The 21,822-nt window shown below is 41.2% G+C and overlaps 1 protein-coding gene and 1 long non-coding RNA gene across 2 annotated transcripts; one reads left to right on the forward strand and one right to left on the reverse strand.

Moving 5' to 3' along the window:
• Positions 1–1,000: 1,000 nt before the first annotated feature.
• On the reverse strand, positions 1,001–3,561 carry LOC135257076 (uncharacterized). The gene is made up of 3 exons (XR_010330586.1): positions 3,292–3,561; positions 2,821–2,919; positions 1,001–1,468 (listed from the first exon to the last, which is right to left on the reverse strand). It is a non-coding gene; the product is annotated as an uncharacterized LOC135257076 (long non-coding RNA).
• Positions 3,562–3,718: 157 nt separating this feature from the next.
• On the forward strand, positions 3,719–19,879 carry LOC135257075 (ectonucleoside triphosphate diphosphohydrolase 5-like). Its single transcript, XM_064339497.1, has 14 exons — positions 3,719–4,303; positions 6,014–6,362; positions 8,536–8,615; positions 8,901–9,044; positions 9,540–9,615; positions 10,304–10,339; positions 10,858–10,946; positions 11,081–11,160; positions 12,407–12,468; positions 13,991–14,092; positions 15,721–15,864; positions 16,424–16,480; positions 16,910–17,025; positions 17,534–19,879. The coding sequence occupies exons 2-14, from the start codon at positions 6,137–6,139 to the stop codon at positions 17,615–17,617; spliced, it is 1,296 nt and encodes a 431-aa protein (XP_064195567.1). The 5' UTR covers positions 3,719–4,303; positions 6,014–6,136; the 3' UTR covers positions 17,618–19,879.
• The last annotated feature ends 1,943 nt before the right edge of the window (positions 19,880–21,822 follow it).

Here is a 21,822-nt window from a genome sequence, read left to right on the forward strand (position 1 = left end):
ACAATGGGAGAGTTATCAAGGTAATGCTGTTGATAGTATTCAGGTGCCATTACAAACCACACCTAACAAGCTAGTGGGCAATTTGTTAATTGGATGAGATTCCAGCAATTCAGTATAGAAACATTTCCCTTTCACCCCCATTATTGTGCCTGTTCTCATCCTCTCCTTTGCAGTGAATTTCATGGCTCAAAGTGTCTCTTATCTCCTCTTTGGGTTTACCTGCAGTGACATATTTGTGGGGAACAGATGGCCCTACTTCTGCTTTACTCTTTAGTCTGCTTGAATTTTAGTGACTGTAGTAATTCTTCAGAGCTTATTTCATGGTTAGAAATGCCATTCTGTAGAACAGTATTTCCCAACCAGACCTGGGTCAAATATGTATTTGTTTTGGGTTCAAATACTTTTCTGTGCTCTATTGATCTTGCCTGGTGTAACTGAGCCTGACAATATGACGAGAAGACGGGGTTTGCACTTTTTGAGAGTATTTCATTGGTTCCAATACACCAGACAAAATCAGTAAAGCATAGAAGAATATTTGAATCCAAAACAAATACGTATTTGACCCAGGTCTGTTCCCAACCCTGTTCCTGGAGATCCACAATCCTGTAGTTGTTTCAACCCTAATTTGGAACACTTGATTTTACTAATAAGGACCTCATAAAGATCTATAGCTGTTAAATAAGGTGTGCTTTGTTAGGGTTGGAGTGAAAACCAATGGGATGGTAGATCTCCAGGAACAGGGTTGGGAACCACTGCTGTAGACACATCCCCAGTAATAAACTACTCACTGGACTGCTTTTCCCACAGCAACCAGGCCCCACAGCAGCACACAGAGTCAGACAAGCAGGACATTTCACAAACTCACAATTTATAACATCTGCACTTTGTACTTAATGACTCCTCTTGTTTGATTCCTTTTACCTGCCCCTTCTCTGGACTAGCTGTTCAAGCTCTCACTACACTGAAGTTCCAGAGCACCCTCTAACAGCAAGAACAGACACAGGATTCAATGGATTTATTAGCATGACGTGGTTCATTGAGTGTTGGCAGCATATTTGGAGACATGATATAAAATAAACTAATTTCAAAAATACTAATGGTAATTACAAAACTACTAAAAATGAACCATTCAGAAGAATGCCAAACAACATAAATAGGAAAGAAAAATCTTTTGTTTTCTCTCTTTTGGAGGAGAGGGGCACAAAAAGCACAAAGATCTGAAACAACTAACGCTGTGTGACTATACCCTTGCTTTGGTCACACGTTTTATATCTGGAAATAAAGCAGGTGCGTGACAGTTATTCCCATCCTTTAAAAACTGGGTGTAGGTTAAAGAATCGGCCCACCGGCCTGTGCGACTCTTCTTTTCTAAATACAGGCCCCTTGGGTCCCGCGGTGGGAGTGCTATGCTCCTGCTCCAGACTGGGTCTGTGATCCCCAGCAGCTCAAGCACATGGCCAGAGATCGCCTGCGCAAAAGAAAACCGTCTGACAGACTGAAATACTCAATATCAACAATTCTTCTTCAGTTTTTTGAAAATGTATCATCCTATTTAAATGTGTTAGGCACATGTTACAGTATTTGTTTGCTGTGGCAGTAAACACTCAGACACACACAAACACCAAAACATGACTTTTACTTAAAAGTAATCTTAGACATGACTTTCTTCTAAATAGCCTCATTTGGTATTAATTACAATTAAATTAATTATTGGAATTATTGGAACCATTGCAAAGTGGGAGGTGGAGGGGTGGGAGGGAGGTGGATGGGCAGTTAAACTGAGTGAAATCTTTTTCACCTTAAGTTTTTTTAAACCCCAGGTAGCCTAATACCTTTAGCCTGCAGTGCAAGTTAAATAGGCGCTAAAGTTGCAAGAAATATGGCAAAGAAAATGGAAACTGGCTTAGATGTGCAGGACTTAATAAACATTGTGGCAAGAAGGTAACTCCCAGTAAGAAATTGCAAAGAAGCTTAAGATTTCCAGGTGAAGTGTTCAGTACACTCTCAGAAGGTTCCAGCTGATGGGCAGTAATGTCAACAGTAGAAGGCCAAGAAAATCAAGAGGCAGCATATAGGCCTACATATCGTGTGTTTTCTAGCAAGAGAAACCATTGTAAAACTGCACCAAGTACAGGAAGAACTCAATGCAGAGAGAAACCAGTTTCACTGACTACAGTGAAAAGGTAACTACGATCTGCTGGTCTAAAAGGATATATCTGTGAAAAAACCCTTGCTATGTGCTGTTCACAAGAAGAGAAGATGTCAGTGGGCCAAGCACTATCAACAATGGACAAAAAAAGATTGTAAAAAGGCAGATGCACATCCTTTCAGACCTGCAGATCATAGCTGCCATGCTCTCTAGCTGCACTAGAGTTCTTCCGGTAGTTGTGGTTTTTCAATGGTTTCTTTTGCTTGACACCACAAGATATTTGTCAACTGCCTCTGGAACTTCCTGGTCTTCTCCTGTAAACTTTACTGCCGATCAGCAGGAGCTTCAACTTGACTACCCCTCCCGCCCCCCCCCCCCCCCAACCCCATTTTCAAAATGATTTGATTGACTTCCAGTAATTAGTTTAATTTTAATTAAAGCCAAATGAGGCAATTTTGAGGAAAGTTGTGTTTAAGATCATTGTTAAATAAAACTCATATTTTTGTGTCATTGTAGAAATTGAAAAAAAAAAAGTTTATACTTTGTTTTGTTATTCAATAAATGTTCAAATTAAATCAAAAATAAATTAAAAAACACAGGTGGCCCAATACTTTTGGCCTGTACTGGATGTATAGACATTTGCCTGCTTTGTAGACTCCCCCTTAACTTACCTTCATGTCTTCAAAATCTGTGATTCCAAGTCTTGGAAGGTAACGGCAGTTAATGTAAATCAGCTTTTTACCAGTAATAAAGTTTTCAGTAAAACACTCCTGAGACAGAAGAAAACGACATGAAACAAAACCTTAATTTTAACACACAGTCTTTGTCATCTTTTCTGCTGCTTCAATGAGCTATCAGTTTCCCTTCAGATCCTAAACACATGGCTGCTTTACAGTCCACCAACATACCTTTTCAATCCACCATACATTTTTGGAAGGAAAGTATCAATACTTTTTTAAGTCATTTTGATTTAAAATTTTTTGGAAATGCTATGCATGTGATATAAAGTTACAGCTATGCACAATTTTGAAATAGTAGGCTAAATAAATAGAAAGTTCCAGTAGCTAAATACTAGCCCATGGATTTGGTTTAGTTCGTGAAAAAATTCAAAATCCTGTTTAAACAAAATTTAATAAAATTACCGTATACTGTGGATATCCTAAGGATTCTATCCATTTTGCCACGTCCTTGCAACTCCAGTGCAAGAAAGCATCCATCTTGATTGTGTACACGTTACCAAAGTGACTGCTACCATAGCAACCACCTAAGACAAGATCAGTCCAGCTAAGAGCTATCGGTTCCGCGTTTTCAGGCCAAAATAAATGCCATATGCTCTGCAGATAATTTCCAAACATCCTTTGGTGTCCCTACTTGTTTTTACAAACATGATATTATATTACACAACATAGTGTTAGGCTAAACTCTTTTTACAACAAGAACCTTGCCAGTAATGTTCAAGGCTAAAAGGGTTGCCATAGAGACAACGTACTCCACGTAATGTGACGTTAGGCGAAACTTTAGGTGACGTACAGCATTCTGTCTGACCAGTTCCATTTAGGCTGTGTGCTTAAATGTTTGGCAGGACTTCTGAAACTTTTTGGTATAATTAAATTAGCGGTTATCGGTAACGTTAGCTGTCCACTAACGGGATTTGGCAAAATTCGTATATTTTAGCTAATAGGCAGCTGACTAGAGAAATTCTTCTGATGTTTCACTTTCATTCGTAACGAGATAGGAGAATATGAGCCAATACAATCTGTCTTTATCTAGCTAGCGAACACTGTTGAGCACCAAGTAGCCTCACACTTTGTATTTGCTTTGTATACGTTGCGTATCGGACTAAAAGCTATGCAGTGACGTCAGAGCTCTTTCTAGAACATTGTGGCCAGCGAGCTAGCTGACCAGTTTGCTAGACTAGATAGACTTTGTCATTTGTTTTTGTTTTGTTTTTTTAGATTTTTGCTTGTTTTCTGTAGTTGTTGCTAACTTGCTACGTCTAATTCACTCGTTAGGTAGCTGGCTAAGTTATCTGAGTACTTATTTATTTGAAACGATATCCGAAATGTTCTCCGGACTGACGAAAACTAGGTTAGCAAACGTTAGCTAGCTAATCATAGCAACAATGTTAACTCGCATCATTAGTCATAAGATCAGGTAAGTGTGCCACGTTTTCTTATCTCAAACTGTTCAGTCGTAGTTATGAAATCGTAATGTTACCGCAATAGCTATGGCTATGCCGGTGGTTCATTTGATATGGGGGAAATCCCTCCACAGTGCAAATATTTACACGTAATATCAAGCGTGTAACTTAGCCAATGTTATCTATGAAAGGCTGTACTCCAACTAAAATTAACCAGACTTGTATGTTTGGATCTTAAATCTACTAGAAAAAGTAAGCACAAATTAGCCCTTTGAATTGGTAGATAGGTACTGTTACCCAACGGCTGCATGTTTTCCACATAGGACGCGATGATATCTGTCGTACCATGGTATTTCATGGTAGCGTCTCGCGATTGAGCATAGTCTACGTTTAATTTAGGAATGCATACTGCATTAGGTTTCTCTGTGAAATTTCGATTCGATGGGTACAGCACGTTTATTATGCACCATTTTATGTGTCCTGTAGTAATGCTGTTTGTGTTGTTTGTACACCATGTGCTTGCGTAAACACAGGGACGGCTTATGGGTAGGTTTTGTTTTTTGAGAAAAAGTGATAATTATCATAGGCTTGGTTTTGTCTTAAGTCGTTTATGCATTCAATTAAGGATTGAAACTTAGATGCTTTTTTGTATTATGTGTTCAATCTTGTATGTTATTCACAATATATTTTATAAATACCTTGGTGCGGTCCTCGTTAAGTTAAATGATGAGAATCATGACTATAATTAACAATACATTAAATCGAATTGTAGACCAGATCAGTGACTGTTTTTAAACAAGATTACTTTTCATTCATAGTAACATTTAGAATGAAGTACACAAAGGTGCCATTGACACAAGTTTTAAGAAGTGCATGTTAATATTTGTAGCAGGTATGCTTTTGCATCTTGGCTAAATCCAGTTGAATTAGTGTAACAATCAACCAAACAAATTATGAAGGATAAGTGTAATACACTTTATTTCTCCATAAAAAAAATATTTAAACTTGCTTACATTATTCATCAGTCTAGAGTGATACATCAGAATAGAGCTCTACATAGTTGTTCATAGCTTTGCTTCTGTTTGGCTGGTAAAGATAAATACATAAAAATAAAACATAGACATCAATAAGAAATGAAAACAATTAAAGCTTTTGAGTTATGATTAAGTGACTATGATTAAGTTAATTTTTGGGTGTGACCTTTTCACTTAATTTAGATCATGTGTGTCTCTTATCTGGTGTTTGTAAGCCGCATCATCATACTGGTTATTATCTTAGTGGTAAATAAATTCAGTACTACCGGCTGATACCGATACATCCCCAAATTTAACTAAGTTAATACTCAAAATTAATCAGATTTATTTCGGAAATTAGCTGTTCGACACATGAATTTAGCTTGGATCCAGGTAACTTGTTGCACTGCAAAGTTACGTTTAGTGTTAGGTTTATATTGAATAGCATACACCATTCTTGCATGCCAGATTAGTCTAGAAAAGCAAATGTATTGCAGTTTTACAAAACTGTTATGCAGGTATGTGGTATGTAGTGTCCATCATTCAGAGGGAGGTTTCAGGGTAGCAATATATGTAGCTCCTGGATTGGTTGATGGCTTTTGTTGGACTGGCTAACTGCCAATTGGCAGTCTTTATATACCTGACGGAGCAGGCTGCTCTCTCTATCTCTCACCGTCTTTCAGTATCGACTTGTGGGAATCTCTTTTGCAGATTGGAGCTGACTGACTTTGGCTCGCAACTCCTCTGATCTAGAAGAACGGGGGAAGGAAAGAAGTTCCCCCCGTTTCCCACCTCATCGAAGCGTAAAGAAGTTCCTTTCAGCACAAGGCGAGGATGGCTTTGCAGATGTTGCTCCTGTGGGGAGCCTTTCTCTGCGGCGTGTCTGGAGACTATCCGCCCGAGGCCTTGCAGTACAACCTGGAGTTCCCGGGCATGGACAACAACCTCCCCATCGTCACCCGCCCCGCCAACGCGAGCCGGATTTTCTACGGCGTGATGTTCGACGCCGGCAGCACCGGCACCCGCATCCACGTCTACACCTTCATCCAGAAGAACCGCGGTGAGTCGGGGCCTCTTCAAAGAGACCCAGGATAATGTTAGAGGAGTAGAGTGTACTGACGAAGCTGCATCGTGAATTTATATGGCTGCTTTCACAGCTAGACAGTGCTGTGGCTGTAATGGATATGATGAATTTGTATTCGCTGATGAAGTTAAACTGGCCTCTCCTTGCACTTAGTGTTGTTTTAAAGTGCATCCATGGATATGTCGGTGAGACGGACGAATAGTGCTCCTGTGGAGTTTTTAGAAAAAGTCCACTGGCACTGGTGATGACCTAAATTTGTTTAAAGCATTTTTTTCTTAATGGGGAGGATAAAGCAGATTTTGTTAGGCAAAACATATCATGATAAGTGAAGGCGCTTTGTGTTGAAGATTTTAAGGTGTGACTTTCCCAGAGGTAGAAAGAGGCAGATTTTCCCCCTAAAATGCAAGTGTTAATTTAGTATTTTAGGCCATTTTTGAGACATTTTGTGCTTTGTTTTTTAAAACATTTTGGTAAGCCTACTTTTTGAGGAATTACTTATGTTTTTCTAAAATTGATTTTCTTAAGCGCGTTTCCACCAAAATTACCCGGAACTTTCAGTCCCAGGAACTACTTTACCAGGAACTAAAAGGTTCCTTCAGCCAATGGTTGTCTGCGTTTCCACCGGGGTCTAAAGTACCGCGAAGATTAGGCAAATTAGCCCACTGACGTTGTCGTCGGTCCATCTGTCATATGATTTCTTCTGTAACCCCATATTACCACCGAAGTAGCCTACATTATTTTCTAATAACCGGGACAGCCCGGAGGGGTTTATTCCACTTATATACAACGGATTACCAACAATGACTATATATGGTTACTTTTGTATTTATTGATTTTCATATATCCTCTCAAACACATTCATTAACAGCAGAAAACATGCACACGTTGTAAACAATTTGCTGTTTTATTACTTTCTCGTCGTCAATTCCATATAGGCTAATCGCAAAATGACAAAATAGAACGAAAACTCGGACTTGCGTGAAAATGTAAATTAGTAGTGGTACAGCCACCGTTTGCTTTCCTTCGAAGTTAGGCTACTGCTAGCCGAGCAGCGAAGTGTGCCCTCCAGATGCGAACCATGCACCATAAACGAGTCCATAGTCTTCCTGGTCTTTTCGTGCAATTGAAAAATGGCAGTAAAATTGAGTAAAACTACGGCAGTCTGAAAAAGCTAAAGGGAAGATTACTAGAATTAACCTGTTATTTTACCCGGATAAAAAGTGCGGAAGGTGATTTCCAGTTTGCTTGTACTGTATCACCAATGTTAATTATGCAGAACTACCGCATACCTCACATAACTGTATCAAACGTTTTGAGTCAATTACAACGGGCTAACAAAGAAAATCCGGAAGAAAATATTCAGCAACCGAATTAATCCGTTTGAATGTTTTGGTAGCCTACGTAATATGCTGTCCCAGCACGAATGCTTAGCATTTTATAAAAGGAATACTAAAGCAAGAAAAGAACAGAAGAGCACACGTTATAATTCCAAGATGTTGACAGGCTATAACCAAAAGTAGCCTACTGCGCCGCATAACATACAAGTTTGATTTGAAGTTATTATGAAAATAAATTGGTTTGCCGCTGCATATTTTCAAACATGGCGGGTAATGGCGGAAAATAAATACAACACAAATGCTACGAGTACTCGACCAATCAGAAATGTTCAGCGCTGCAAGCTCCACCGAAAAGGTTCCTGTACTTTCGGACTACCCCCCGAGCAGGAACGTTTTGGGGGGTAAAACAAAGCCCCCAGAACTAAATTTAGACCCTAGTTCCTGCGGTGGAAACGCACTGAGTTCCTCAAAAGGTTCCTAGTTCCGGGGTATAGTTCCTGCGGTGGAAACGCGGCTATATTTTGTGTTTTGGGTACATTTTTTGTGCTGTCAATCATACCAGTTTTGCACAGTTTCAGTCATTGTGTTCACATGTGCATTTTGAGGTAGGACTGAGGGGAGTACTAAGTGGACATGACGTTTTTGTTGTCTTGGCTTAAATATGGGATTTTAGGCGCTCGTGTTGAAAATGTGCTTCATTGAAGTCCTCCCAGCCTGTTGACACTATGGGGCTTAAATCAGTCATACTAGTGTTAGTTCTCTCATAACCTGCTTGCTTTTCCCGCTCTTTTTTTTTTTTTTTTTTTTTAAAGACGAGCTGCCGGTGTTGGACAATGAGATGTTCCAGTCAGTGAAGCCTGGACTGTCCGCCTATGCAGACGCGCCTGAAAAGGTATGTCCGTCATTCATTCGTCTGGTATTTCTTCCAGGGGCGGATCATAAAGTTGGCTGTTATGTTTCGAATCAAATCCGTGCCGCGCCGGAAAATAGCAACTCCTGTTATTTACTTACTCACGTCCGATGACTGGAGCAGGGTTTGATCCCAAAGGCCAGACGTGGTGCTGGATAATCCCCAGTGGCTTATTGGATGTCGTAATAATCGGTGAGATGGTAACAGCCGAGGTGGGCTCAGTGCAATGTTGATGTGTTGTGTGGGTGCGGCTGCATGCGTTGGCAGGGCGGGGAGACGGTGAGGCAGCTCCTGAAGCTGGCGAAGAGGACGGTCCCTCGCCTGGAGTGGAAGAGGACCCCCGTCATACTGAAGGCCACCGCAGGCCTCCGGCTGCTCCCCGAGGAGAAGGCCCAGGCCCTGCTGGAGCAGGTACTGCACCATCTGGGAAACCATCTGAGAAATGCCTTAGAGCGGCCATTATAGACCCCCGGTCGGGCATAGCTGTTGTACTCCTGAGCAAGACACATAGATGCCTATTCTAACAGACAGAATGTTAAAAAGTGCAGTGTTGCTCTGAACAAGAATGGCTGCTAACCAAAATGATGATGTGATATAACAGCCGAGTGATAAAGGCTATAAATCAGGGGTCTCAAACTCCAGTCCTGGAGGACCGCAGTGTCTGCAGGTTTTTGTAACAACCTTTCAATCAGCAGCCAATTTAGGCCTTGGAAACAAGGTTTCCAGACTCCTTAGCCAGTCAGTGGCTTAAATTAAGCACTTAAGTGCTGGAACACATCAAAAACCAGTGGACACAGTGGCCCTCCAGGACCTGAGTTTGAGATCCCTGCTATAAATGATGTCATAATGTAGTAACGTCTGAGTAACGATAGGTCATTCACAGCGTGATCTGCGTGATGTCCCTAGGTCCAACAGGTCTTCACCGAATCTCCATTTTTCATTCCAAATGACAGCGTCAGCATAATGGATGGAACAAATGAAGGTACTGTTGAGGATCTTGTGGTCAGTCCGATTGATCTTTGATTATTTGCTTCTGGTGGTGGTATCTACTCCATTGCCTCTCACCAAGCCGTCAAACAAAATGTACAGCTTGATAGCCCTAAGATACAAAATTACCGTAGGTACCACTTATCTCCAGGCACTTGAGTAATGAGAGGTTGTATTTTCGAATGGTCAGCAGCTGAAAGAAGGATTTGCGTTGCTTTGGATGTTGCAGTGCCGTCATTCCCAGATCCGAACCAGGCTTTTGGAAGCAGAACTACGCTGATTTTTAATCCCGCTCTCTCAGAAAGGGCTGTGTTTAAGCGGGGCTTGCGTTACCTCATGGTGCAATTAGCCCAGTCTGTCGGCGTCGCCGCCCACGGCCGACGCCAAGCGGCCCTCCCTCCCCTCGGCTTTAGCCTCGCTTGCGCTCGCGCGCGCCGTTCCGAATACGTCAGGCGGTTTTTGCGCTGCGGGCGGCTGTAATCGCCTGGGCGTCGCGCGGCTCCAGACGCATGAGTAATGACGTGAATCCTAAGAGTCATGCTAACCGCTTCCCACCTTATCTGCCTTAGCCTACTGTACTTAAAGCTATGTTTATTGTTAAGTTGTTATGTTTTTCCCTGTGTGACCTTTATGATTGTGAGTAACATTGCGCTTCTCTGATACGATATCTTTTTGTCCCTCAGGGATCCTGGCCTGGGTGACAGTGAATTTTTTGACAGGTAAAACTCCCCTTGTGTTGGGGCTGATTGGCTGTTACTGGGTATTTGACTCGGTGGTAAATTTAGTTGACGCAGCTTGTATACCCGAGAGGTTACGAATGCTGAGAGACTATCTTCCTTCTCTTGTTGTGAGTCCACCTGTGTCTCCACCCGGTCTAGACAGCCTGTGATATTACTATTGCTATTCTGTTTCTCACATTCAGTAATCATTATTTTATGGTTTATTTGCAAGACACGTGCTGTCCCCAGTTAATATTTCACATAGCATTTATAATGACATGCTTACAAGTGCATATTTGCAGAAGTAGATTTAGGTGTGGTTGAAGGAACAGCTTTGTAATGTACTGCCATTCTCTGAGAATGGGGCAGACAGCCTGCTGTAACTTCACTGTTGCACTCGTGACCACAGTGTTGGCAGGATGATCAAAGTTATGGGCACCCCTCCTGGCCATGTCACCTTTTCCTCAAACAGCATTCATTGGTGGAGTTGATGTTAAGCAGTTGATTTTGCTTTCTAGGTCACTTGTACTCAGACAGCAAACAGACAGTGGGAACCTTGGATTTAGGCGGGGGTTCGACCCAAATCACCTTTCTCCCCAAATCTGAGGTGAATATTTTTTTACTACTGTGCAACAATTCCAGCATTTGTCTTTTATTAATAACGCATGCATACACACACACACACACGCACCTACATAATATACTTCTATGTCCTGTGACATTCCATTGTTTCTTTTACAGAAAACTATTGAAGCAGCTCCTGCCGATTATATCGCTAAGTTTGACATGTTCAACACCACGTACCAGCTGTACACGCACAGGTAATGCTGCTGTCTGTCTGTGTTTATCGATGCATGCACCACTCCCACGACATGACTCCCACGCTGCCATAACAACGAGAGATACAGTGCCTTGCAAAAGCATGCAGGCCCTTGCTCAATCTTTATATTTACTTGTTTGCGAACTAATTACTTAGGAACTAATATTTGTGCAACCTACTCCGCTCTTTTAGAAACAAAAATAAGTGGGGAAAAAGTAGATGGGCAGAAATGGAATGAAAATGGAGGCATGTTGATTGCATAAACATTCGATCCCTGTGCTCCGTCAGCTCAGGAATAATGCAGGTGTGGGATAATCGCCGTAGCGAGCCATAAAATTTGTTGATCGGTCTGTGTGCGCCACCTGTTTTTGGGAGGATCACTGGTCAACTAGTGAATTTGCAGGGAAGACAAAAATGAAGACCAAGGAGCTTTCTCAGCGATTAAGGAATAAGGTTATCAAAAGTATACGGGGAAAAAAAGGATAAAAATACTTTTTTTCAGTCAGCTAGACTTGAGGCTGAGGTCACTGCAGGTCTACGAGGTAAAGCTACATTGGAAAGGATAGAGAATAAAAAGATAAATGTCCTTGAGTTGGCCAGTAAAGTCCTGACCACAACCCCATCCAAAATCTGTGGCTCGACTTGGATGTCCCTGCAACTAGAGCAGAACTGCAAATAAAGCTGGAGCAAATTTGCATAGAGAAACTGGGAAAAATCACTCCCTGTGCAAAGCTGGTAGAGACTTACCCTGATAAAATGCCAGTATTAGGTCGAAAGGTCATTCGTCTATTTATCTGAGGGGTCTGAATATGCAAGCATCATATTTCTGTTTCATCCTACTTTTAATTATTTTGCTGTCATACAACTCATTTTGAGCTTGAGAGTTTTGTATAAAAATATAAAGTGTATAAAAAATACCTGTCATTTGCATTCCAGAAAAATGAGAACCGCAAAGGTCTGAACACTTTTGTAAGGCACTGTATATTCTTTCCCGCAATTATACATTTTTTTATTTTTTAGCTTAAATCTGGAGGGGAGGCTTTGGTCAGCAGTGTTGTCCCCGTCTCACGGCGCCAGACTGACTCCTCTTGTCGATCCTTTAATCTGCATGAAGCGTGTCAGCGGCGGGGGAAGAAGCGCCACCTGGTGGCGCTCCAGGGGATGACCTGTGCTGGCTCGAGCTGTCTTGTAAATGTTTGTGGTGTGACCCATATGGAACTGCTGTCCTGATCTCCTTCTACCCGCAGTTACCTTGGAAACGGATTGAAAGCAGCACGGCTGGCAACCCTTGGTGCCCTTGGAGCTGAAGGTAGGCTATTTTAAAACATGCTGAATCCATTGAATTGTCTACTTGAGTTTTTGTCTGTGATGCACATCACACAGGGCTAGTGTATTTTAAGGGCAAACAGTTAATCTAACTGTATATACCTGACATATCACATAATTGTTTTTTATTTATTTAAATTTTATTTAACCTCTATTTACCCGGGGTAGGTTCGCTGAGCACGGATGCTCTTTGTGAAGTGTGAAGCAACTCCCTGCTTCACACTCATACACATTCACACCTAGGAGCTGGCCAGTACAACCACAATCCTCTATTGTTGGCCACTGAGGGAGGGAGAGAACATTTTTTTAGCCAATTATATCAGGGGGTGATTAGGTGGCAAGTTATTGCGAGAGCCAGATCTGGGATTTTAGCCAGGACACTGGACAACCACCTACTCTTTGCGAATAGTGTCATGGGATCTTTAATGACCACAGTGAGTCAGGACCTCGGTTTAACGTCTCATCCGAAAGACGGCATCTCCTACAGCACAGTGTCCCCGGGGTTTATTTGACCAGAGGGAAGATTGCCCCCTGCTGGCCCACCAACACCACTTCCAGCAGCAACTCAGTATTCCCTGGTGGTCTCCCATCCAAGTACTAACCAAGCCCACACTTGCTTAGCTTCAGCCAGTCGGCAGGAGCAGAGTGCGTGGTGGTATGGCTGCTGGATAATAATGTGCTGATGTGAATGGCCACATGACTTTAATTACCCAATGGCTTTTCAGCATTGTCATTAGACACAGTAGTGTTGCTAAAGGTAAAATACTACTGGGATGGCAGGTATGCCATAATATCCCATACCTGTACAGCATCTAGAGTTTGGCACTTTGCAGGCTTTCCTACAGAAATAACCACAGTGACCTCTCTCAGCTCTTCTGTACCTTCTCACCTCATGTAAACACACAGAATTCAGATACAGCTTCACACATCCACACAATAAATACCAAACATCGATTCTTTTGCATTTCTTTTTCATATTTTGTCCTATGCCTATTCCTGTCACAAATACTCCAGTCCCACAATCAATAATGTTCCCCATTGGACATTTAGCCGCATCTGCCAATAACAACATCTTATTAAAGTAGCCAATTGCTGGACACTTGGACTCTCTGACATATAAGGAAGTGTACATGTTACTCAGCCATTAGAACAGCTTCTTCGTTTTGTGTGGAAGCTAGTGCTTGCTGACTAATAATTGCTAAAAAATAAAAAATAAAAGTTTCTTTTACAGCCGTTTAATCTTTATGGACAGCTCATTTATATGTCTGAAATGCATTCTCTATCATTTCACATGCAAACCCCACATTTTATTGTTTAATTACTAGGGATGATATCGATGGGTATGGGTAACTCACTTCCTGGGAAATGTACACTTAAAGCTGTAGTTTGTGGCTTATGAGTCCAACTGTGGATGTTATCTGTGTGACTTCAACTCTTGTTGCATTTAAAATGATTATCACACACAGTACCTTGCCAACTATGCACTTTTGGGTTTTTCCCTTCAGGGTTACAGTGGAGGGTTTTTACAAGCTCCTGCCTGCCAAAGAAATTCAGCGAGAATTGGACCTTTGGCGGGATTACTTACAAAGTCAGCGGTGTGGAGGCTGGTGAGGACTACGCCTGCTTTTCAGACTAAGAGAGCCTTTTAGCATACTCTGCTCCTTTGGTGTATGCTCATCTGTAATTGATTTTATCCTCAACGTCTCCACCATTAAGAGTGACGCTGCACCGTATGACTTGGAGTAATGATTTACTGTCTGTTCCCGTACACCAATTTTTGCAGCTTTTGTGATGTGCGTTTTATGTTTCCGGTGGCCCTGTGAGTTGCTGGGTAATTAATAATAAAGCATTGTGAGAACCTGTTACCGCTGAACAGTTGAATTCTCACACAGACACACACACACACACACGTACACACACACACAAAAAAAAAAAAAAGAAACACAGATTTGCTGAGCCAGAATGTAAATGAGTACTTTTTGGCCTCTGTGGCCCAGACATGACCAATCGGAGAGCAGCAGCGGTGCAAACGGTGTGATTTAAGGCTAAACCATATGGTCAGCACCTTAAGTAATGCCCGCGTTCCCACACCTTTGTCACTAATTGCTTGTTTTTAAATTCTTTAGTGCAATTACTGGTTTGATCCATAGAGCCATGAGTAATGCAGTAAAGACTCGATTACCCAGAGGGCTGTGCTGGGTGCTTTTCCAGTAGGATCAGCCTGCCAGACAAAGGTCGACGCTTCCTTTTTCTGGGTGGTGAGGGCTTTGCGCGATGCCTGGGGAGACCAAAGAGAATTTGCTGACTCCCAAATCTGCTGACTCGCGGTGTCCTCCGTTACGTTTGTGCAACAGCATGGTAACGTGAACATTTTATGTTCATTCGGGTAGAGAGCACATCAGGGCGTATTGGCTTTGTCTTCATTATGTTCAATTAAGACAGTTCAGATATCAGCACAGTGCACAGTATCCCTGTGCAAGGACAGAATGAGCCATTTACATACAGTAATTATTATGTGATGAATGTACAGCTCCATCAATATGTTTGGCTTATGTACTGTGCCTTACATTTAAAATGTATATTTGTAAAGACCCTTTGTTAACTTTGTGTGATATAATGTATTCTGGGGAGAAAAAAAACTTACCTTGGTGTTCATTTCCTGAATGTATTACCTTTGTAGAATTCATTTCAAGATCTTATTTAAGAGTTTGTTTGGTCATTTCGGACCTTTTTTGTGAAAAAGGATAACTTCTTACTAAAATATATGGCTTATAGCTCTCTGTACATGTTAAAAAAAAAGGTTATCACTCTACATATATTGTATACTTGTGTATGTTATTGATATTTTGTGAGGAGCTCTTTAACCTGCTTGCACAAGGCCCCAGTGGCCCGAAGCTGGCGTCCTGAGATTTCTCAGCTGAGACATTCAGTGCTCCTGCAGCTAAACTTGTTTCAAACTGAGCGAGATAATTGCATTTGTGGCACTTTATTTTTACCAAAATTATTAATGTAAACTAATCTCAGTATTGTACGTAGTGTAAATGGTAAAATTGTCTTGCTTCATTTAAGCCGTTTTCCAAGTCTCTGTGATGCTTGCGTACATCTGGTGTTTAAAGATTGAAATAGAACACTGCCTAAAAGGGTGACGATTGGCCAAATTTGGCATCTGCACGAAGGGGTTAACAGGGATTGCACAGCTCTGAACTCTGTGGTATTTCTTTCCTTGGGCCTTCAGGCTCCTCGGGGTACAAGCACTGCTACGAGGAGGTCCTGAAAGTGGTGAAGGGAATCGTGCACCAGCCAATGGAGCTGAGAGGGAACAGCGTCTTCTACGCCTTCTCCTACTACTTTGACAGGGCCGTGGACGCAGGCCTCATCGGTGAGACCCCGAAACCACTCACAACAGCGCCACCTCTGGCACACAAGCCAAGTGACAATGTCCCCAAACTGGTATAAATGAGAAAAGCGCTCGATGATGGTAAAATAATTTAAGTGACGTTCCCTTTTCATTTACATGTTTCTGGAGGTTTGACTGCTCTCTCCTCTTACGTTTTACGTCTTGAGGTTTAATGTATCATTAGTTTATGGCATTCGTTGTCATTCTGTACCTTAACGTAAATCATTATATAGTATTATGGTTTACCATAGGAAAAACTCATCATGCCTCATTTTAGAGCACTAGTTCTGGGATTATTTCACATATTTTTATGTTCTTTATTTCTCTTTTGTACACAATCCAGGCTTATGGGAGCTGTCACGAAGCACTCCAGTCTGTTATGAGTGCTATACATGTAGAAGTGGTATACTGTATGCCCACAAAAATGTACGTAATGTGTACTTTAGGAAACCTTTAGGAAGGTTACATGCGTAACAGAACTGCATTACCGTGAGTGTTGTATGAAATCCAAAATGTTTGCTGATTGGGGCTTGTTTTTCAGACGGCTCTCAAGGAGGGGCGGTAGAAGTTCGAGATTTCAAGAAGAGGGCCAAAGAAGGTGAGCGTCCGGGCTGCATTCCTGCAGGACGTTAGACTGCATCGGAGCAGTAGGCCTCCTGCTTGACTTCAAAAATGTTCATTCGCACTTGTAAAATGAGTAAAATTACTTACTTAAGTAACCTGAACGATAGTCCGTAGAAATTCCATCTCATTTGGAAGCATTCAGCACAGAAGAATCTCTGCTCGGTCCAGAATAATTGAGCACTTGCATCCTTGATATTCTGTCAAGTTCTTTCAAATAGCACACAGTACTTCACCGAAAACCAAAGGAGATAAGGATCTGTTGTCTGAGACAAAGTAAACTGAACAAGAGCAAAAATGGAATGAAGTAACCAGTGAAACACACAGGCAAACACACACACACTCACAAAGCAGAACATGCCAACCAGCATTATCTCGCTTCTAAGGGTAACGCGTTATTTTTCAGTTTGCAATAAAATGTCCAAGTACGCCGCTGTCAGCCCTTTCCTGTGCATGGACATGACCTACATCACCTGCCTGCTGAAGGAGGGCTTCGGCTTCAAGGAGAACACTGTCCTGCAGGTAAGCGTCTGGTGGCCCACTTTCTATCCGCTTAGCTATTAGCTTAGCTGCACAAAATGGGACTGTGCAGGTCCAGAGCGCTTTACAATTGATGCCTCTCATTCGCCAGAGCAGTTAGGGGTTAGGGGTTAGGTGTCTTGCTCAAGGACACTTCGACATGCCCAGGGTGGGGTTTGAACCGGCAACCCTCCGACTGCCAGACAATCGGTCTTACCTCCTGAGCTATGTCGCCCCATTTGGAGGAGCTCGCTTGGTCATTCCTCAGATGGGTCATTGGCCAGTTGTGACCAGGAGCCTGTCGGAAATGGGAAAACAATCGGTCTTGTTATGCCAGGGGAGTGGGAGGGTGGGGCACAGCTGCTAATTGATTCAAACCATTTTGAATCACAGAGAAAAATGGGAAGTTTTTAGACCTATATAATTAACACTGTTTACAACGATCTTAAAAGTAAATCTTTGAAGCGTGTGAACAGAATGGCCGTCCCTCACCTTTCTCTTTCCTCCGCAGCTCACCAAGAAAGTAAATAACGTGGAGGCGAGTTGGGCCTTGGGTGCCACCTTTGACCACTTCCATAAACTGAACATTCACTGAGGTTGTAGAGGGCCGGAGAGACCGCAGTCCCTCACCATCACTGCGCCACCTGGCTCACCATCCAGACCCTGGTATCCTGGGTATAATCTGAGAAACACTGCATAAAAAAGAATAGTCTCTACGTAGTAAGCTCCAAATTAATATCTCTGCTGTATGTTTAGATTTGAACGTCCCAGAACCACAAAGAATGATAACTTAACAACGTATGTGAATCAACTTAGTTTAAAATGAAAGGAAAGAGTCATACCATTATTTGTAGTGGTTACAATTTGTAGTGGGGGGGGCACACCTCAGTCATCACCAGCAATGCCATTTTGTGAGCATAATCACCTGTGTTTGAGAGCAAATTTGTGGCAGAATGCTCTCAACACAGGTAATTATATATTTAGCCAAATAAAAGCTAACTACTAGTAACCAGATCAGTGTCATTTTGCAGTGAATAGCAGAGTTTGTGACGGATTACTTGAATGACATTGATTTACAGCTACTTTGAATGGGAAAACTTTTTCAATGTCTTATACAATAGTTTGTTTCCCATATGACCAGCCCATAAAGCTTAAAAATGAACCATATAACATGTCTCACTGATATGCATCCCCATATATGAAAAAATAGTATGCTGAAGTATACTTGAAGTATGCTATTTTGTACTTCAGAATACCTTTAAGGATAAAGTGTATATCAAGTATGCTGAGTATAGTACTTTTTCACTTGGATCCACTTGAAAGAGTTATGACTTTACATCTTTAGGAAAGTATTGCTGTTTAGTTTCCTCTCAAAGATGAGAATAAGGAATTGAGTTCAGCCCAGCCAACAGGAAGAGGGCAAGAACTGTTGACACACTACCTAGTTTACACAGAATGGGATAGTGAGCTGCAGTCAGCTCCTTGTAATTGCATGTAATTGCATCTGATAATTACATGAAGTGTATAGTATGCAATTTTGATCCAACTGACTATACTGCTGTGTGCATAAGAGTATGACATCATCAAAGGCACACATGCAGTTATTAGGTGTCTATGTGTTCTTTTATTTGTAAGACAAACATTTCAATTCAACCCTGAGTGTTTCTCTTTAAGCAACAGGGGCAGGGGCATTCATGTAATATTAGGTTTGTTTTATTTGATGACTACTATTTTGATGGAGCGGTGCAAAGTATATATATCCAGTCTTAGGTTTTTATCAACTTTCATTATGTCAGATAAATAAATTAATTAATTAATTAATGTGAATTAGCATGAGCATAATGGCATGTTTGGAAAAAAAAGTACTAAAATAATCCCCGTCTAAAACTTGTCAAACAAAGGAATAGAGAAGGGGTGCACAACAATGGCTGATCTGTTTCCAGGATTTTGTGCTGACTTCTGCTCATAATTATTTAATAAGCTCACGCATATCTTCATCTTTTTTATAAACGCTGACAACCGTAGACTGCATGTGTGTCCTAGAGATTTTACTGTGCTCAGGTACAGGAGTGAACCGGCATAGAGCTGTAAAGCTGTCAAAACGAGTGAAACCAACGCAATTGGTTGGAACAAAAATGACCATGCAGACCAGCCCTCCAGGACCAGAGTTGTGCACCCCGTCTGCGTGTATCACTTTAAGTGCTGATAATGTTGCTCTAAGGTGCTCTCGCTTCATAGCGGTCAAGAGTTGTACATATTTGTTATTATTAATGGGAAGGCTTCGTGTTTACAGTAACACCTCAGGGTCAAAGGACGCACATAATATTTATTTCCTACTATTTGCTGTTCATGAATATGCCTTAAATTTGTCGGATTAATATCAATGGCTAAATCGATTATCTGGTATATAAATCATTTTCATTTCTTTTAGGCATTAGAGAGGAACTACTCTTGTTAAATATGTTTTTAATAATTCTCATTTGAATGGAATTGCTTTTGACGTTTTTTTTGTTTGTTTTTTTAAAACTTGGTCTTTTGTGGTAAATTATTTATTAGAAAGTGCAATAATGTACTACATACAATAATTAAATAATTTCTTTATGTACTGCCTACAGAGTGCAAGTTGCTGAGATCTTCTATGTCTCGGTACTCTTGTTGCACAATAGAAGTTTTGTTAACCAAACCTTAGCAGGTCTACTCTTTGTACATTGAGAACAAAGTGAGGGCCATACTGCACATATATGCATATCATCAAATCCTAAGGAATAAACAGACCAGATTTTTGCCTTAAAATTCTAAAATTTGTGAAATGTTGAGACATGCATTTCATGCTGTATTAAACCATTTGATATTTGTATGCCAGTCTCTTTTTTGAAAGGGGGTGAGGAGGTTTGTTGTCATCTAATTAGGGAGCAGTAACCATTTACACTTTATTGCTGCTATTTCTTGACCTACATGTGACACTGCTGGCCTGATTTTGGTCAATTTTATGTTTATATGAGAGAGAGAGAGAGATACACACACAGAGAGCTCTATAATGTTTAGGACAGTTTTTTTCTTCTTGATTTGGCTCTGTACTCCACATCTGCTCTGCTTAAAGAGCAGATTCTGATCTTTTATTTAAGGGTATTTTTATACACTGTGTTTTCACCATATAGATATAACAGCACTTTTTATACATAGCCCCCATTTCAAAGTACCATAATGTTTGGGAAATATTAATGTTAAGTTAATGAAAGCAGTCATGTTTAGTACTTTGTCGCATATCCTTTGCATGCAGTGACTGCTTGAAGTCTGTAACCCATAAACATCACCAGGTGCTGAGTATCTTCTTGTGACACACAGCCAGGCCTGCAATCTTCAACTCCTGGTTGTTTTGTGGGCTAGTTTTCTCTTCAGCATATGAAACACGTTCTGTTTGATTCAGGTCGGGTGAATGACTTTGCCAGTCAATTATTTTTTAGATTTAAAAAACATTTATTCTGTCTTAGGGATCATTGTCTTTCTGTAGGATCAAGTGCCTTCCAATGAGTTGGGAGGCATTTGGTGGAACTCAAACAGATGAATGCTTTTGTACCCTTCAGAATTCATTCTGTTGCTGCTAATAGCAGTTACATCATCAATGAAGACAAGTGAGCCAGTATCTGGTAGTCATACATGCCAAAACCATAACACCCCCAACACCATGTTTCACACATGAAAAGGGGCGCTTTGGATCTTGGGCAGTTCCTTTTGGCCTCCACACTTTCCTCTTGCCATCACGCTGATAACATGAAAGTGAATCTTGGTCCTATCTGTCCCCAAGAACCTTTTCCAGAACTCTGTAGGCTCTGTTAAGTGGTACTTCGCAAACTAACCTAGCCATCCTGTTGTTTGTGGCTATTTAGTGAAGTGTAGTGTATGTTGAGTTGCATCGTGTAAATTGTAAATCCACTCAACAGTGGTTATATTCATGGACTGCACATGACCTTTGCAAATATCCAGTAACAGCATAGATGCATGGTTAAAATGGTTTTTAGAAAAAAATGGTTTCATTTAATAACCAAATATGTCAAAGCAAGCTTTTTTTTTTTTTTTTAAAGTACAGAAGTGCACTTCATTAAACCAAAAAATCTTGAAATGGTGAATCTTTGTTCAATTTTCAGCTTTTAATGTTGCATAGTTAATTAGCTTTGCTACCACAGCTTTGTTTTCCCCCAGTAAATGTCACAACCACGGTTTCCTCTCAGATGGCTAAACAATAGTATAGTTAACAAGAAAAACAGTGCATGAGATAGCACAGATCCCTGTAGCCTGAATATTTTCTTTTATGTATTATGCAACACCCAAGAGTTCTTTAATCACTTAAAAACTAATTACAGTATTAACAGTTTCAGTTCACACAGCACTCACTTGCTAAATGGACTGCATTTATATAGCGCTTTTATCCAAAGCGCTTTACAATTGATGCCTCTCATTCGCCAGAGCAGTTAGGGGTTAGGTGTCTTGCTCAAGGACACTTCAACACGCCCAGGGCGGGGTTTGAACCGGCAACCCTCCGACTGCCAGACAATCGGTCTTACCTCCTGAGCTATGTCGTCCACTTCTCAAAAATGGACCTTTGAACTTACATTAAATACACAATTTGATTGCCTCACCTAAAATAAAAACTGCGGATCTATTGCTGAAAATGTCTTTGGAAAGTCAAAAGCCAATTGTACGAGCATAATTTTGTTTTGTGCTTGGCTCGGTGACCCACCGCAACAGATACTTGAAGATACTGATTCGCTACTCCTGCGCTAAGCCGATATTTAAAAAACC

This window comes from Anguilla rostrata, chromosome 6, assembly GCF_018555375.3.
Source record: "Anguilla rostrata isolate EN2019 chromosome 6, ASM1855537v3, whole genome shotgun sequence".
Lineage (NCBI taxonomy): Eukaryota > Metazoa > Chordata > Actinopteri > Anguilliformes > Anguillidae > Anguilla > Anguilla rostrata.